The sequence below is a fragment of the Carassius auratus genome, chromosome 37 (genome assembly GCF_003368295.1).
Source record: "Carassius auratus strain Wakin chromosome 37, ASM336829v1, whole genome shotgun sequence".
Classification (NCBI taxonomy): Eukaryota; Metazoa; Chordata; class Actinopteri; order Cypriniformes; family Cyprinidae; genus Carassius; species Carassius auratus.
In genome coordinates, this window is record NC_039279.1 from 2,982,771 (window position 1) to 3,001,811 (window position 19,041).

Here is a 19,041-nt window from a genome sequence, read left to right on the forward strand (position 1 = left end):
CCATTATTACACTTCGTTTTTCATTACATGTTGCCCCAAAACCACAATTAGCTTTAGCAGACTTCAGGAAAATACACAAATATAAAGATAAATATATTAAATAATAAACATATAAAATGATAAACATCTCCTGCATTTCAGATTGATTTTTCTCCTAGAAAATGGCCTTAAAAGGTTTTGCATCCTACGGCCTATCATTATTCTGTAGCCTGCCATCGCGCCATTTCTGGCATTAGACTACATTATTCTGTGCTGCCAGTCCACATTTATTTTTAATAGAGGCTGTCACATTTACCTCAATGTGAGCGAGATTTTGTGCCTCTCTTACTTCTCTTTACTCAACTAAGCATATTTTTAAGCGAGAAACATCTAAGATAAATATTGTTAGCTATAATGACACATTTTACGTGAGAACTCTATTAAATCAGGATAGAGCAATTCTGAGAAGGGGAGCACCATGCCTTAATTCAAGGCTTTGAAAGAGCGTGCATATAAACATGCGATGACATCAGATCCAGTTTTTATTAACTCTTTTGTCCAGTGGGCTTTGCCCTTGAGCTGAGACGCCGGATGGGAAATACGTGTCATTGACCGAAACGCATTTGGAAATCAATCAAGTCGGTTCCGTGGAACCATGGTGACACTGGGCACGCATGTGATATTTATTGGATCTGTTCGTCAAGTGCCACGCCGGAGACTTGAACAGGTTTTTTCATGCCAGCTGCTGATTACATGCTCAACTGACACGATCGGTATGACCCTGTACTTCCAAAAATCAAACGTGACTGGCGCTTTCCATGCATTCGACACCAGACCGTCACAGTTCAATGCCAGTTTTGTGATTCATACCAGACGTGAAAGACTCAGCTTAGTCTCATGAAAATAAAAATCATGCATTAATTATAAAGGATCTTCTTAACCCTGGGCTGCATTGAAAACATACAGTAGGCTATGTCTGGATAGAAGATGGCCAAAAAAGGCCTCCATGCTGGGGCTGACAAAATTCATTACTCGCATTAGAAAAGCCAGTGATTTCAACAATTAGAGTAGTCTGCACACTTTCAAACGCTGCCTAGTGAATAATTCCTAACTTCATCCATATCTCATTAAGTAAATTATTTGATTCTTATTCACATGACAGTGTTCATTTACAATGCATAACTTCAGTCACATCAAATAGAAGCAGAGCCCTAATTTGCTCTTATAAAAAGAAAGGATTCACTTTGTTCGCTAACTGGCCTTGCTGACACCGTGTGTGTTTTATCCCCTCCCCCCCCTCCACTTCCCAAGCCTCCCCATCTTTTCTTTTCTTTGATTCAGATCGTTAAACAAAAAAGCCACAACATTATGAATCAGCTCCTCGTTTGCTCACGAGACCCCTGGAGACGTTTGCCATAATGAATGCCTGTCAGGCTAACTTGGCTCCTTGGCCTTTTTCTGCAGACTCCTGGAAAATGGGTTTTCGTCAAATGAGCGAAGAAAGATTTATTAGGATAACTTCCAAAAGCCAATAAATTATGCATACATCCTCCAAAATTAACCTATCAGAACTAGTCCTGGAGGAGAGACTGCTTCAGTGAGCTGCTGCCTTTGCTTCTTTTACGCTTGTTTGTGTTATAAATGTTGAAGTCCTCAGCATTTTGAGTTTACTATTGACTTTTAGACCATTTTGGGGGGGTAACTGCAAATCTATGCAGAGTGAGGAAAGAAAAATGTTTAGAGATGTTCAGGCTCATGAAGTTCATCAATTAGAGACCACCGAGAAACTGCTGTGCGCTAAAAACTCGAGTCACTTAATCCTTTGCGATCAATCAAGATTAACGATTCGTTTTCTAGTTAGCCAACATGATTTTTAGACAGCTAACACAAATTTAGAGTGCCGTTGTCATCTGTGGCACTCGACCCTGAGGTAATTTAGCAAACACGTAGCTTTCTACTGATATTGTGTTGAAATGGTTTCTTAATGATCTTTTTCTATCTGTCACAGGCCCCAAGAAGACAGAATTTAGGAGAATTAAGGATAAGATGCCCCATTTCGTCACTCCTACCATTCAGCAGTATCTTCAACGCAGAGCTCTGTTTCTTAATTGATTCCTTATCAAGGACTCTCCAAGAGTGATCGGATACAATGATAATCAATCAACTTACTTTCCTCCTGTTGTTCTGCTTGCTGGGCTGGAGTGATGCACTGATCCGGCCGGTGCCTGGAATTAGCACGACGGATCGGGATGGACGGACTCTACACCGCACTAAACGAGGATGGATGTGGAATAGTTTCTTTCTCTTAGAGGAGTGGACGGGAACTGGGAAGCAGTATGTTGGAAAGGTAAGGACTGGTTCTCTTTTTAAAAACAATAACTATGATGAAGTGTGTGTCCTTATCTTTTTGTAGAGTCAAAAGTTTTTCAAACATTACATACTTTCAGGGTAAACCATGTATAAGTGGAGATTGTTATTTACCCCTTACCCTTTACACAACTGTTCGAACATAGATCCATGATGATAATACCATGGTATTTTTTTATTTATTTTTTTCAAATATGGTAACATGGGATATAGATGAGTATGCAATAAAATAAATATTATTTGTATTATATAATTTATATTTTATAATTGTATATATAAAAAGTGCATATCCAAAACTGTGCAAGCTCCTTCTAGTAGGTCTTGGGTTCAATTCCCAAGGAATGCATGTACTGATAAAATATATAAATTTAATGCAATGGATCTGAGCATTTGTGAAATGGTAATCGAACTTATGACCAAGTGTTTGCTAGTGAGCTACTGTACAGCATAATATGAGCAATTACATTCAGTCTGACCATTAACACACAACATAAACAAGCGCAAGGGTCAGTAACGAACATGAATCACAAACATCAAATGAACTCGTACCTAACCGGTAATGCTTTCAGCATTATAGCTAATGATGTATTAGAACAAAATCAATGTGAATGTAGGCTATTAGAATTAATCGATGTGTGGGATACAAAGTGCCATAATAACCCTCTTTATATTAATGACCACATCCTGATGTTCCAAAACCGATATGCTTGTGTGGGTTTAAATCAAAGGCTTACATTATAACCGTGACCTGATAATAACAGCAGATGTCCCAGCTATCAACATGCACACATGATGCATTTTTTTTTTTTTTTTTAGCCAAGATCAAGTCAGGACACAAATCAGTTGAGAGGCAAACCTCTACATGTCATTTGGTGAAAGGTGGGCCTACCGGTGCTACATGATTCGGTTCAAATAAAAAAAGCTGAAGTGCATCTCGCGTGGCGTCTGATTAGAGCGGAGCACTTGTCAAGCCACCGGCATCAGACGGCAGAGACAGCAGCAGTTACAACCCCAGTGCATGCGCGGAGGAGGTCGGCCAATTTTACGTCAAAGGCGTCTGCTTTCATCATCGTATTCATCTTCTAAATGTAAACGTGTGATAGGTTCGGGGTGGAGAGAGGAGTGGTAGCACAGACAGATCAACATCTTTTTTCTCTTATGGTGCAGGGTTGTTTTTGTGGGGAATAATTCTAGAGAAGAAATGTGTGTGTGCAACAGAAAGGCAAGCAGGCAAGAGTGGGTGAGGATAAAACAATAAATCAATCAAAAACAAGAATGAGATTCCACCCTCATACTGTAGCATTGCATTTTATGTGACAAGGCAACAAACCAGCGCTTACTGCGAAGAGTCCGTCGGTTGAGGAAGTGTCAGACTCAGCAGTGTCCTGGCCTTCTTCCCAGAGCTTTGATGCTTCTCTCTTTTCTCTAGCTCTCTCTCCTTCTATCTCTCCCTCTTTTTCTGGCTGCGCGTTTCTCTGGCTTGACAGCAATCACATGCTTTTGGCCCGCTTCTCATCTACTGTCCACTCTCATTCCCAATTAAAGTGCCAGAAAGACACAGGGCTCCCATAAATACTGTAGGAGGGCGAGGGAGAACGAAACACCCACATGCTGGTTCAGGGAGACCACTGTGGAGCGACTTGATCATCCATTCCATCCATTTCCCCCATTTCTTACTTGTGTGTGTGTGTGGGTGACGTGTGAGAACTTGTGTAGCCCAATAGACGGGTACTTAGAGCCCCAGCGAGAAGCCATCAAAGCCATTGATGGCTCTCCTCATAAAAATAATTCAGCAACCTTTATGGAGCCTTGTGGGATACCATATTTATGTCTATCTAAGCAAGGCCTTCACTGGCCCCTGACATAGACAGGCCCTAAAAGAGGATTTATTTTCCAGTGTGGAGCCAGAAATAATCCATAAAATGGGAAGAATATTCCCAATAAAACAACAGTGCAATCAACGCTTTCTTCATGGCTTTTCTTCAACTGTGTAGTCTATAGCCATTCACATATATCTATATCGTGCAACTAAAATGCTTTTGATTAATAAGCTAAAGTTTGAAGTAGTTCAACAGTCAAGCTAGTAATAATTATTATAATATTCATACAAAAAAAAAAAAAAAAAAAAAAAACATTAGTTCATAATAGTTGAATCAGTTAGTTTAATGAATGGTCTGAATGAAACAATTACCAAACATTAAATATGAAAGACAGCAGTTTTAGAAAGGTGTGATTATTAGCTCAATTTCTCTAAATTACATGGATGGAATGGATTATATATATATATATATATATATATATATATATATATATATATATATATATATATATATATATATATATATATATATATATAGTTTTGGTAAATCACTACCCATTGGAAAATAACCATAGTGAAATCTATTGAATGTAAAGTCACAACTTGTAGTTGGTTGCAAATACTAGGATGTTTGAAACCCTAAAAGTAAAAAATACTGTCATCACTGCAACTGGTGTGAATATAAAAGTGAGAAATTTAATATTAGCACTTATGTTCTACAGAGCAAATACACTATAATTTAGAATTCAGTTAGTCTATGATATGTGAAAACAGCTTCTGCTTTGAATTAATATGAAGCCGCATCAGGCAGAAATGCAAAACAAACAGGATTAAAGAGGCAGATTTCTATATAAACTTCACAATCCAGAAACATCTTGCTGGCCATCCACTGGTCAGTATAACTTCTTAGGTGCCGTCGCCCTGTTGTGCAGAAAGACACTCAGAAGTGCCGAAGCCCACCGTGCATATCCCCACCTTTGTGTCAGGAGTTTGATGTGGGGGCAGCAGCTCACATGGTGTGCCATCAGCGCTATTGATGTTTAAAAAATCCTATTAACCTTCTCCAAGCCCCATAATGCATTGTGCAAATAAACCCATTCATACTGTTCAGTTTTCCTGGTGAGCTCTCTTCTTGTGTCTACCTAACCCTTTTGATCCTCTTCACGTAAATACTTGGAACTTTAACAATAAATAAATAAATAAATAAATAAATAAATAAATAAATAAATAAATAAAATATTTAAATAAAAATAAAATATTAATTGGTAAAAAAATTTCAAGCACTAATAATGAAAAGTTATGGAATGATGACTCACATTTGAATGTTTAAATATTTGGCACAGGTTCATTAGGACTTGTCAGGATTATAAACTCATCTGAGCGTGGAAAACCACATCATGAATAGATAGAGGGGAAACTCGTGTTAATATGACAGTTGCAGCACTACTGCAAGTGTCAACTAATTATGTTATGTAGAATGGCAATTCTAAATATAAAATTTTATCATCGCTACACCAAGGCTGAAGATCTTTTCAGAATAGATTTTTTTGTAAGATAAAAAGGTCACTTTGATACAAGTTATGTGTGGGTAATTTATAGAAAAGATACAATAAACGTATACTTTTTTTTACATTCATACCAAATATTTGTACAAAAAAAAAAAAATACCTGCAAACATTGAGGTTGCATACAAACAAGCAAATAGTTGTAGATAATTATGTAGATACTTCTTTAAGTACTTTGCAACAATAAATATTATTTTCTAAATCATATGAATATATGTAGTAATAATGTAATATGGGCATACTACTTTGCCATTCACAAATCTTATCCCTTGGCTTCATAAGGGTATTTGTTGAATAATGTTTTATAAATACTGTGAATCAGATAGACCACACTTTTTGCCTACAATAAAGTAGGGAAGTATGTTTCTAAAATATATTTTATATGCACTTATACTGCAATTTGTATTTTTATTAAATTTTTAAAGTCTGATAAAGATCTTGTTTTTTTTTTTGTTTTTTTTTTTACTCTCTCACAGAAAAGTCAGGCCTCACAGGAACCTCCAGCTATCTAAGTAGTTGCAGTGTGTGTCCTTATCCACTCAAATGAACCAGCAGAGGCCACAGCCAGCAGAGGAGATTAGAAGAGAGAGAGAGAGAAAGAGAAAGAGAGCTTTGCCAAGTTTGGGTTCATGCACTTTTCAACTCCTCAGAGAGTCTGCATGCGAAGAAATCTGTTGTAAACCTCCACGAGTGTCAGGAAAAAAAATGTCAAAACTACAGTGCGAACCGCATGGCCTTATGATTAATGGCGAACAGTGAAACCACAAAAGGGGCGACTGGGCTACGGAGAGCCAGCGATAGATTGCACCGCAGTGTTTGTGTCGAGTTAGTCAACTTGAATATGACTCTGTCCTAGTCTGAGCGAGCTCAATATATACACAAAGAAAGAAAGGGTGGGGGGAAAATACATAATTATTCTGTATCCGTTCTGGGCCCAGGCTCTCATTTTCACAATCTCCTCTCTGCAGTACTAAGCAAGTGTTCACCGCCGACCTGACAAGAATTGTCAATGATTTCTTCGTGCTTGGCTGACAATCCCTCAGTGTGTGTGCAGGGGATTTAATTCCTAAAGCTGCTCCGAGTCAAAGGCTAATTTTGTGCTACGCAAATTAGCAAAGGCAAATGAAAGCAAGGCCAGGATAAACCCTGGCTGCCTTTACTTCATATTTACCAGTCAGCTCATTATAATGAAGTGCATCCTTAAAAAATAATGAAAAAAAAAAAAAAAAACTTTTTATTTTTTTTATTTTTTACTTGGAATACTGGCATGCTTCATGCATTTTTCCTTGTTGCCTCTTTGGGGAAACGCTTAGATTTTTGACTGGCAGAGATTATTTAAGCAACCTCACGCCGGAGACATATTCCTGCCAATAAACAAAGGCTATCTGTTCAGGGTTGCCAGTGCCACAGAGAGCACGGTGTTGTGCCAAAAAGCGCTCCTAGAGCAAATGAGCAAGTGATCAGTATTCACTGCCATGCAGCACTCTCCCTGTAGTGCATTTGAAATGAACAGAGGGTTTGTGGTTAGGGTTGAATCAGGATCTATGAGGCCGAATCAAGTCGCTCATATTTTTCATGAGTCACTGTGAAAGGCCGCCGCATTGCCAACAGATGCCTTATTCTGAAATGTCTTTTAATTCATCCCCAGAGGCGCTTTCGCTTTTTCTTTTTTTAAAGTTGTTTTTTTTTTTTTTTGGAGCTGGCAGTAATTAGGACACCCCTAGTCTTCCAGAGAGCAGCCAAATGGAAAACATTGGCTACACTGTGGAAACGAAACATCTGGTGTATTGTGATACAGACCTGTTGGAAAATAAATAAATAAATAAATAAATGGGGTTTACAATCAATTAGGCAAGTTAGTAAGGTGCCTGTAGCTATAGCAGTCGTACATGTGCCATGTGTGATCATGGTATGCAATGATTTCCTTCTGAAACAGCGTAAACAACCAACAGAGGAAATGTAAACTTTGGCTAAACTAAATGTTCAGGTGAAGCATCATGTTAATTTGACAATTTTTGTCTTGTTTTCCAGTATGATATTTAAATATTCTTCAATCAAGACACATTTATGTATTTAATAAGCAAAAGCAATAGTTGTTTTCTGAAAAAAAAAATATCAAAATGAAGCGACGTTTGGCTTAAAACAAGCCAAATATCTGCCAGTCTGGTAAGAAAAACAACCTTATTTTGTCTGTTATCTAGCTTAAGTTTATTTTTTCTTACCGCATTGACAGATTATTATTATTTTTTTTTTATGGAAACTTTTTTTTCTCTAATAAATAAATAAATAAATAATGATATTAATAATTCATTAATAAATTGTGAATTTTCAGTCTTACAATATTAACTTTTTCCCCTTCAGAATTGTCTGATTTCTTTATTATATGTATTAATTTATTTTGTAATTTTGTGTTTAAATTTTGCAATTCTTATTTATAAAAAAAAGCTGCAAACATAAAATTGTAATATATAAATTCATGCAATTCAAAATGTATCTTTTTTTTCGCCATGAACTCTTTAAAAAAAAAAAAAAACCTAACCCTAACCTAACCCTAACCCCACTCTGAGAATATTTGTACTGTAAAACAAGACAGAATTCTAAATAAGAAAATTATTATTTGTTGATCTAAACCCTCAGCCCTCATGGGTCCATCTAACATTTTACTGGACTGCCTGATTCGTTTACACTTTCCAAGAAGAAAAATACACAGCCCTAGTGAAACCTTTAGTTTTCAAATGCTTTACATTTAGAATGAAGCATTTTGTGTTAATGACTGCTAATGACTTAAAAGCACTGAAACTCATTTACTGCTTCTAAACATGTCACTGTTTATTCTGTCTTTCCCTTCTCTGCGCAACATTTTAAGCAAATAGTTCCTGGTTTGTGACTGCTGAAATAAAATGCAACGGCTAAAGACTCACCCGCAGCACTTTATAGAACAAGACAGGTTGTTATGAGACACATTACGCCTTCGCTAAAGCAGGGCCAAAACATCTTTCACACATCGGCGTCATTCCTGCTGGGAATTTCAGGCTCGTCCACGGTCCACCTCAAATTAATGACCTAATGAAGCCCGCTGTTGTCGATCAAGCATGTGTTTACCTCGGAGATTAATGCAATGTTTTATGTATACCCTTGAAGCGCGCCTAGACGCTCATCTGACAAACACCAATTAGCCCAGAGAAGCTGGGGTTCGTACTGGCTTTATGCGGTTGTCTGCTTTCATTGCATGTCTTTGTCTCAGATGTCTTTTTATGGATTTCAAACTCATGTCTGTGTGGGCCATGCCAGCACTGAAGGATTTCTTCACAATAAAGGACAGAGGGAGACTAATTATGGTGCTGTCAAGGGATTTTATACATAGTGGAGATGAAAATGGAATCTACATCTTTATAGCAGCTTACTCTAGTTACAACTAACATGAAAGTCCTCAGTTTTCCATAAAATACTCTTTGGAGGTACGCCATGCTTTGTTCTGAAATGAAAGAAAGTGAATTAAATGCAGCTTGATAATGCATGAAAGTTGTCAGTGGTGTAGCATACATTGATTGTCTGAAAATCTTTAAGAATTATGCCATTTAAAAACATCAAAGTTGAACGAGGGTGGATTTCAGACTGTGGATGATGTCATCTGTCATGCTCTTCTGTATAGTTTAAATGTTAACTCTACCCTAAACCGTGTCAAATGCGCTTGAGCAGTTAAGTGGATAAGTTCATGTTGCTTTTATTCAGATTTTTAACTTCTTAGAATTAAGATTAGAATATTACTTAAGACCAATACAAAGAAAAGATTTTTAGAAATCTTGGCCAACTGAAAAGTATGAACATACTTTGCCTTCAGCTCTTCTGCATTGTTGGTTCTGGCATATCGCATCTTCCTCTTCACATTACCCCATAGATTTTCTATGGGGTTAAGGTCAGGCGAGTTTGCTGGCCAATTAAGAACAGGGATACCATGGTCCTTGAACCGATACTGGTAGCTTTGGCACTGTGTGCAGGTGCCAAGTCCTGTTGTAAAATTAAATCTGCATCTCCATAAAGTTGGTCAGCAGCTGGAAGCATGAAGTGCTCTAAAACTTCCTGGTATACGGCTGTGTTGACCTTGGACCTCAGAAAACACAGTATTATATATTGATATATAATGACACTTTTCATCAGAAAAAAATAAATAAATAAATGCATCTTGAGATGTCATTTCTTCCTAAAAATTGGTTCAATCCCCATCTCACTTGGGTTTAGAGTCGCTGGCTGTAAATATGTTGAAAATAATTAGATCTTATCCTAAGTTATTTATATCTGCTTAGGCTTTCCTGCATACTGTGTCCCTCACTCGCTCTGCCACTCAGGAAAATGTGGACCCGTGAGATACAGCACACAAACATTTCATTAACCACATGCTAATGACTCGCATGCTAATGTTTGCATAGATTACTGGCTTGGAGCTGAAAGCAGAGACATTCCCCTTTTTCGCTTGCTGCGGCTGACAAATTCTGGATTTATTTATTTGGACTTTTCTGTCATTCTGGTCGGTGACTGTAAACATTAAGGCTTTGTCATCATCTTGCAGGAGGTTGATTAAAACACAGGCGTCACAGATGCTTCACAGTTTATAGTTCATTCAGTTCATTTGAGAGACAAAGGCACTTTCATAAAGCATGCATTGTTATATTCTTAAGCGTTTAATACTGCATTGCGTCCCCTGGTATGTGCAGTGATCATTTAATCTATAACAAAACTATATACATGCAACGTGCTCACAAAACCCCAATGGAATAAATGAGTGATCACTTTACAAGCACAAGAATATTTCAATATTGATTTAAATTTGATTATATAGTTTGTATCATGTACATGACTTATCAACATCATTCATCAACTATCAAAATATTACCTATAATTTTGATTTAATTTAAGTAAGAGGAGACAGATGAATGCAGCTTAATAAACAGCAAGAAAGGTCACATAGGCATATTTCAATAGCTCAGTGGCAAATGTTCTTTTTCGAAAAGGATTTCATAACTGGAAAATGGTGTGTGTGCGTATAATGATTGTAAGTCTGATTCATAATGCGATATGAAATCTACCTAATCACTGATTGGGTTAATGAGCTAATTATATATTGAGAAATAGCCAAAGGATCCACATCGCAGACCACACTACGCTTGAATAACTCATACTTAATAACTTATATCCTATACTTTATCATGTGTTCTGTTCTGAAAAGGAGCCAGTAAGACTTTGAAAGAACTTAATACTTTTAATTAGAAATGATGCATCGAATTGGTCAAAAGTGTCAGTAAAGGCATTTTCATGCATATTTACCAATATTAAATTATTTTTTATATACATGCAGTTTGCAGTTTCAAACTGATAAAATCCAATATCTGTAAAAAAATCAATCCATCCGTATCTGTATTTTTATGACTGATGTCTGTCAAAGTGTTGGACAGCCGACTCATCCTAAGTGCACTCCTGCACTTCCCTATAGTTTAAACACCTCATTTTTCAAACAAGTAAAGGTGCTTTTTATGCCCCTGCACTGAGAAAGAAAAAGAGAGAAAAGAACCGCAGACATCTGATGTGTGCATATATCCACTGACCCACAAACCCCCCGCAGCGACAGAGTCTGCAGTGTCTGCTAGTCTCAGATGAATGACAGCACACACAGTCTTTACAAGATGGGGAAATTACAAACATACGCTACTACATCTGCAATCATTCTTTTAACTTGACTCTTAAAAATAAAGGTTCATCCATTAAGCCTCCCCAGTGCACAAAAAGGTTGTAGTGGACAAAGGTTTTTCATATGACCTCTCCAAGCGGTTCTTGGGGTTCTTGGTACCTTTATTTCTAAGAGTGCAGGCTAATGATTGAAATTCACTAATAAAAATGTGACCAGTTAGTTGAACAGTTAACAGTTTTAAGCATTGCATTGCTAATTACGATGTTAAATGGTCAATAAAAAAAAAAAAAACAATATTATAGTTTTTACATAATTTTGAGAAGATCAAATACTCCAATTTAGATGTGGTTTGTGTATCAACACATATTGTATATTGTATTGTATTACTGTGCCCTTACATAAGCATTAAGAGGTTTAGGGTTCAAAAGATTTTTAATGTCTTACCCTCACTGAGAGTGCATTTAAATGATCAAAAATACAGTAAAGCAGTAATATTATGAAGTATTATATCAATTTTGAATAACTCTTTTAAAAGCAAAAAAAAAAAAAAAAAACTTTTGATGAAAAACTTAATGCATCCTTGCTTGATACAAGTGTGGCCTGACATTGAATCTCAAATGCCAGAACTCAAGCACAGGATATGACTTATGAAGCTACTATGGTGAAGGTTTGCCTCATGAATATTAATTACTTGCATGACTGGGCAGTCTAGAAAGGTTACCAAGCAACGTCAGCACGGCCTAATTAATATTCATGAAATTAACCATTGCCATGTCATAACAACCGCTGACTGGACTGCAAATATAATGTCCATTGCTGCCTTTCAGTCCATTCTGTATCTAAAAAGGGTACTTCATAATTGATCTTCTAATTTTTTTTTTTTTTTCACACAAACCCTCAGTTGCATATTTTTGGCCATTTCGAATTCTGAGTAAAATGGGAATTCGTCTCAATTTGCCACACTGTCTGTGATTGAACAGCACTGACATAACATTCTCTCAAATTTCTAATGCTGGAGCCATTATGTCACTTCTAACCACTGGAAGAAAAAAAAATATAATAATGATCAAATTATATACATTGTATTTAAGTATACAAGTCCAGGCTCTTTAAGTTTATTATATATCAGTGAAATACCAGAAAAAAACAAAAAAAAAACAAACTTAAACTCGCTTTTAATAACACTAGAACAGAGTCCGAAAAAGTGTTGTATCTACCATCTGGATCTACACACTGACACCATCACATGTTGCCAAAACAGTTGTTTTATAAAGCTTTTTTTCCAAGATATTGAGTTTTCTTTTTCATGCAGTAAGATCAATTATTGTCAACAATTATTGTAATTTAAACTGTGGGGTAATGGCGTAAATATGGATATCTCCAAGATAAAAAGGTGTACTGTTCTGCTTTTGTTTGTTTTAACAATTGCAAATGCTGTACTGCAATGAACTATTATTCACATTTTTTCTTCTTTTTTTTTTTCAGAACACAAGTATTCCTGTATTTTAATATGAGGGAGTCTCAGCCCCTAAGAGGTCATCAGTTATTCTAAACCTGTATGAGTTTCTTAGTTCTGTGGAAGTCAAAAAGAAGTCAACTTGATTCATACACTGATTTGTGCAAGGGAAAAGAAGGACATTTATTCACTGGTGTGTTCATGAGATAAGAACAGATGTTTGATTCGTACTGTAAATGGATCAGCCTTATTGAGTCGGACCTTCTTGATGAATCAGTTCTCCCAGTTCACAAACTTATAAGCTCACTGGAAGAGAAAGGTCTCAGTGAAATTCAAGAAAAATGCAGTTTGTTCTTCGCACAAAGCTTGCATGACTTAAGAAGGCTTTAAATAGAGTGAACGAGTCATATGTGTTATTTTTAGGGTGCCTTAAAAGTACTCTTGCATCTTTTCTGAAGCTTTAGTCCCCATTGGGACTGAATAGATGGAAAAGAACAACCAGTAAGATTCTCCTTTAGTTGTTCATGAAAAGAAAAGAAAAGAAAAGAAAAGAAAAGAAAAGAAAAAAGAAATATTAAAAGCATAAGGGTTTTTACCCATTAGAGTCATTATGTACCTGTCAGAGATGTGCATTTGGTTGAATTTCATTTTGCAACTTCATTGGGCTTAATATAATGAACTTAAAAATGTTAACAACTGGTATTGGATGATGATGATGATGATGATGATTATTATTATTATTATTATTATTATTATTATTATTATTGATATTTTGAATTTTATTTTAAATGTAACTTTTTTATTTTAATTAAAGTTTTATTCGTTTGGTTGTGTAATTTTGCCATTTCAATAGTTATTGTTTTATTGTAAATATTTATATTTCATTTGTATTTCAGTTTGAGTTATATTAGTATATAAAGTTAAACTGAAAGTAAATGATAAGATGTGTTTGTTTAATGGTTTTTGTTTTATCTATTTTAGTTTATTACAGTGAATGTTTACTTTGTGCAACCGAAATGAATGGTTTTAGCTTTAGTTAATAACCCAAACACAAAACAACATCAGATTCACACAGGTTTGCCTCAGTACGACTACCTAAGCCAGGACATAGAAGTACGAAAGAAAAGATTTTCTCTAAGCATCATGCTAGTGCGTTAATGCAATTGTGTGTGAAATAGATACCTAATTCAGTTTCAGGACAGAGAGGGACGCTGTTTCAGAGTGACTCAACCTCCAAATTGCTGTTTTAATTGTTACGTGTCAAATTATCTACATCCTGATAACAGTGGTTAGAAAAGCCTCTAAAATCGTTTCTAATTATAGTCCACATTTAGCTGTAAGTGTACAGATTATGAAATTGTGCGATGCTTAGAACGTTCTTAGGAAAACAAGGATTGTTTTCGCAGCTTCTTTCGAGTGTTTATTGATCATTTATTAAACATGAAACATCTTATAGCACCTATGCTGATTGGATATTTTGTCCAGAGCTTTCTTGGCTGGCCTCTTCTGGTAAAAACCTAATCAGGAAAAGAAGAACTGCAATCAAATGGAGAGGGCTGTCGGGCTTCCTCTTGTTGCTAAGAGACAGGTGTTAAAGGAAAGTTCTGCTCTGAAGGAGCGTTTTGTGTAATTGTGAGGGTTCTGAACAAAACCGGTCATATCTTTCCTCCACAGTTTGAAGGTACAGGAGTCTATTGACAGTTTTCTGAGATATCTGCCATATGCCGTCAGCCACGGCAAACACAGAGCTTTCTACACAGTAAGTTCTGTGCTCCTGCAGATAATGGTGAGATCGCCATTCAGCCCTCCATGTTTACTGTTGAAAAGAAAAGGAAGAATTGTGGAACTATTACGGATACTGATGTGAATTAAATACTTAAGTCGAAATTTCAAGCTGCACCCACAAAGAAAATTAAACCGAGCGCCGGGGCTTTTGAGCAAACTCACATTCATATTCACATATTCATGACTCATTTAAAAACATTGCTCAAGAAACACATTCTGACTTTGGCCAGAAAGGGCTTAAACTGCATTTAGTGAATGGTTTAATTTCTGCTTCCATTTGCACAAGGTTTAGGGCCACCGCCTGAACATTTTGCCTTGACAGACTGAGTATATTTGCGAACAATTTGCCAGCCGCGCGCAAAGAAAACAGTTAATTCAGGAACTGTTAATTCCGACAGAACTCTCTTTGCTCTTTTCAGCTTCACTCAGACATGGACACAGAAGATGGATCTGTGAAATACGTCCTCATGGGAGACGGGGCCGGAACTGTTTTCGAGATTGATGAGAACTCGGGAGATATCCACGCCACCAGGAGGCTTGACAGAGAAGAGAAAGCGCTGTACACCCTGAGCGCCAAAGCCGTCAACAAAACATCCGGACAGGATCTGGAGAAGGCCTCGGAGTTCATCATCAAAATCCACGACATCAATGACAACGAGCCAAAGTTTTCCAAGGACACCTACGTGGCCAGTGTATCAGAGATGTCCGGTGTTGGTGAGTATGAGTTGCAGGCTCAAGATGTTCTGTCAAATTCACAAAACAGAAATCAAATAAGAAAGATTCACACAACGTACATCAAAGTGCCTCCATAAAGACATCCATAGCAAAATGACACAGCTGGACTCTTTTTAAAAAAACAAAATATTTCAAAATTACATTACATATTATTACATTACATATTAAGCAGTAAAACTTGCGTTTTTACCAAGCAGTCAAAACTGTCTCCAATGACAAGCAAATTGACATTGGCAAATAAAATGAAAGACTTTATTATATATTTTTTTTTTTTATGCTTAACGGAAAAACACTTTGTTTCAGCCACTTAATCATCGCTGATTAAAACTATGACAAACATTCAGCTTCACATGATTTGCAGGAAGGATAAAGATCATAAAATATCCCATCTGAATTCATTCAGTTGTCAGTGATTTTAAACCAATTAAGAGCAGCAGAGAGAATCAAAGTAAATGAACGGGATGCAGCAAGCTGAAATCAATTACTCTTCACGAAGCAACAAATTAACCTGCAGGTTTATCTCGAATGAATCAAAACTCATTTGCAGTTCTGACAAAAACAAGGCAGCCGGCTTTGATTAAAGATTTTGTGTTATGATAAGATAATCATTGTGGATCTTAATCATTGTGACCCAGCAAATGAATCAACGATTAATCACTAGGAAATGAGGAAATTATGCTTGAAGTGGTCCTGGTGTACCTATTTGTGTTTGTCAATTTATAAAGCACTGTTTGAGAATGCTTGACACAATATGTCAGAGGTAACTAAACAGAAATGAAATCTTTTTGCATTTTTACTCTTGCCATTTTGACACCTTAATAATAATTAGAGGAGAGTGGGATAAAGTTTTTCAGGGGGTGAGATGCATCAATGAGTACAAACTTCATCATGCCACCAGTTTCTTGGAGAGATCATATTTCTGTGGTCTTATGTTGTAGACGCTTTACCTTAATTTACATTGCAATGGGGGAAAAATTGCAAGCAACAAGCTGTCAGAAATCAGAAATCTTTCATTATATTATAAAAGATGCTTCACTAGTTCCCAATATTTTTTGAAGCATGAAATGGACTTAGATTTTTCCCTGCTGCTGCCGTTCATGTCACAGTCACTAAAGCGACTGAAGGGTTCGGGACTGTATTCATTCTTGAGGAGTCATCGGCCAATCAGCACTATCATCACATCCTCGTCATGACATTTTCAATGCAACATCAAAATGAAATGTGCATAAAGGTATTCAAAATTCTGTTAAGTTCTGGATGTCTCATTGGAGAATAGATCATAATGCAACCGTGTTTGTTGAAAGAGGGATCCCTGAGGCATGAAACACTATCAGTCATGCTTTCAGACAAACGCAAGACCACTCCACTCAAGCTTCAGGGACTCTCAGTTGGATTCTTACATTACAGTGCCTGATCTCCTTTTTGCCTCTGCCACTGAGAGTCTCAATGCCTCTGTGTTTTACAAGCCGAGAACATGCAATGATGTTTAATTCAAAGATTCTTAACATGAAGCATGGCAGATTCACTGTCACTACCGATATTTATTGCCTTAACAAATGTAAAAGCACATCATGTTACAACAGTTCAACTCTGGGCAGAGTTATTTATTCAACATAATCTGGAGAAAGCAGCCTTGTAAATGGACCACAGTCTCTTTCCCTCAGGCTTTTGCACTTGAAACCCAAGCTCAGCCTTTCTTTCCCATTTCTCTTTCCGTCAGGCTTGTTCTCCCTTTCATATCTGTATTTCTCCGTAGGGTTCAAAGTTACATCATCCCCGGTACTCCTCAACATAAATGGGACACCGTGCTCATTTGACACTTCACTTGAGCTCTTCCTTTCTCTGGACCTTGTACAAATTCACGAACGGCTCTGCTTGCCAAACCGTTTGGTCACGGTGGCACTCACTTTTAAGCTGAACAAACTGGCCATGTGTTGCGAACGTGTCTCCCGTTAATCAGATCTGGCCATACATGAAGACTGAGACTGTTTCGCTCCATGTTATTGGAATGGGATCGGTGGGTGACAGATGTTTTCATATTCATTAGTATTCCTCGAGCCGTTCGGAGTGCGAATGCTGCTCGGTGGAGGTCTTGTTGATGCCAAGGATGCTGCAGATCCATTGCAGAAACAACATGTGCATTCGGTCCACCTTCAGAGGTGAGAGTGAGAAGCCGTGAAGTCACCTCTAAAGTCGACTCAGAAGAACAAACATTACACAAATGAGAACAGAGAAACCTCTGAGGAAACTTCTCACAGGAAGCCGTGAGTGTAATTGAAAGCACGGTTGTTGGCAACTACGAACGATGAGTGATTTTGCCCTTCATGTGGCAGGAGAAAAGCTGTTGTCTCTAGCTATTATCTGAGACTTCTCCAAGATCAGACTTGTATTGCGGGTAATGATGTACTACACACTTAAAAACACTACAAGGCTTTCAGCAGCATAGCTACAAAACAGAGAAAAATCTATTTTTTAAAGCCTTTCTTTCACTGAATGATGTACAAATCTCAATTTTGACACTTAAGACTGGTTTTGTGGTCCAGGTTCATATATATATATATATATATATATATATATATATATATATATATTGAAACCCATATATTATTATGAAAAATGGCAGTTTGAATTGATTAACATAAATTAATCAAAGTTACCAAAACTAACAACGTTCTTTGGTTCTAAAGATGAAATTAGAGAAGATATTAATTTTGACACTGTCATACCAACGCTATCTCACGGCCAATTCATTCGTATTTTATGAGGTGGCTTATTCGCACGAATTTGTACAACCTCACTCGTAAGATTTTATACGATTTGTCTAAACCCCAGTGAGGTTTAGGGGCGGGGTTAGGTGTAGGTCATTCGTACAAATTCATACGAATTGTGCAACTCATAAAATACGTACGATTTGGCAACAATCGGATGAATTTGTACGAGTGTGGTCATACGAATTCGTACGAATAAGTCACCTTGTGAAAAATGTACGAATTGCCGTGAGATCGGGTTGGTCATACTGGTGAGTAGAGAGAAGGAAGCATTGCAAAATTGCTTCTAAGATCTTGTGAATCACCAGCAAAAACATTTGAAAAAGTGGGAATATTTAATATATGGCTTAGCCTATAGTAGCACACTACTGTAGAGCCAAATATAAGCAACCAAAATGAGTTGGTTTACTTTACACCAGCTTTTTCATATCAAAGATTTTCTTTTTTTTTTTCACAGCTGTCCAAAGCTGTGTCAAGCTGAAAGTGAACCCCCCACAATCATGTTAGTTCTAGATTAATTGGTCTAATTATAATGGTTCTTTGAGCAGATTATTAGGCTGACGTTTTCCAGCAACATACAGCAGATTCCATCAGAGCGGAAAATGAATGGGATGACCCAGAGAGAGCGGCCCGAAAGAAAAACTACAATTAAAGATATGCCCATCTCACCGTGCAGCTGGAGTAATTATGAGACTAGGATTTAGATAAGAAACACACTGAGATAAAGAAGATGAAAGCACGAGTGATCATGCATTCGCCTTGATCACTGCTCACGCTGGAAGGGTGGGGGTCTCATCATATACTGTAGGCTAATAGCAAGGTTTTTTTTTTTCATTTATTTTTTTATAGCGAATTTGTCATTGCACCTTTAGAATGCACTCCTT

The 19,041-nt window shown here is 36.9% G+C and overlaps 1 protein-coding gene across 1 annotated transcript in view; it reads left to right on the forward strand.

Annotated features, from left to right (window-relative positions):
• The first annotated feature begins 2,051 nt into the window (after positions 1 to 2,051).
• LOC113055911 (cadherin-10-like) overlaps positions 2,052 to 19,041 on the forward strand; it is a 36,420-nt gene continuing 19,430 nt past the window's right edge. The window contains exons 1-2 of the mRNA XM_026222292.1: positions 2,052 to 2,326; positions 15,074 to 15,368. Coding sequence (XP_026078077.1) covers positions 2,129 to 2,326; positions 15,074 to 15,368 — 493 coding nt within the window. The 5' untranslated portion in view covers positions 2,052 to 2,128. The remainder of the gene's footprint in view (positions 2,327 to 15,073; positions 15,369 to 19,041) is intronic.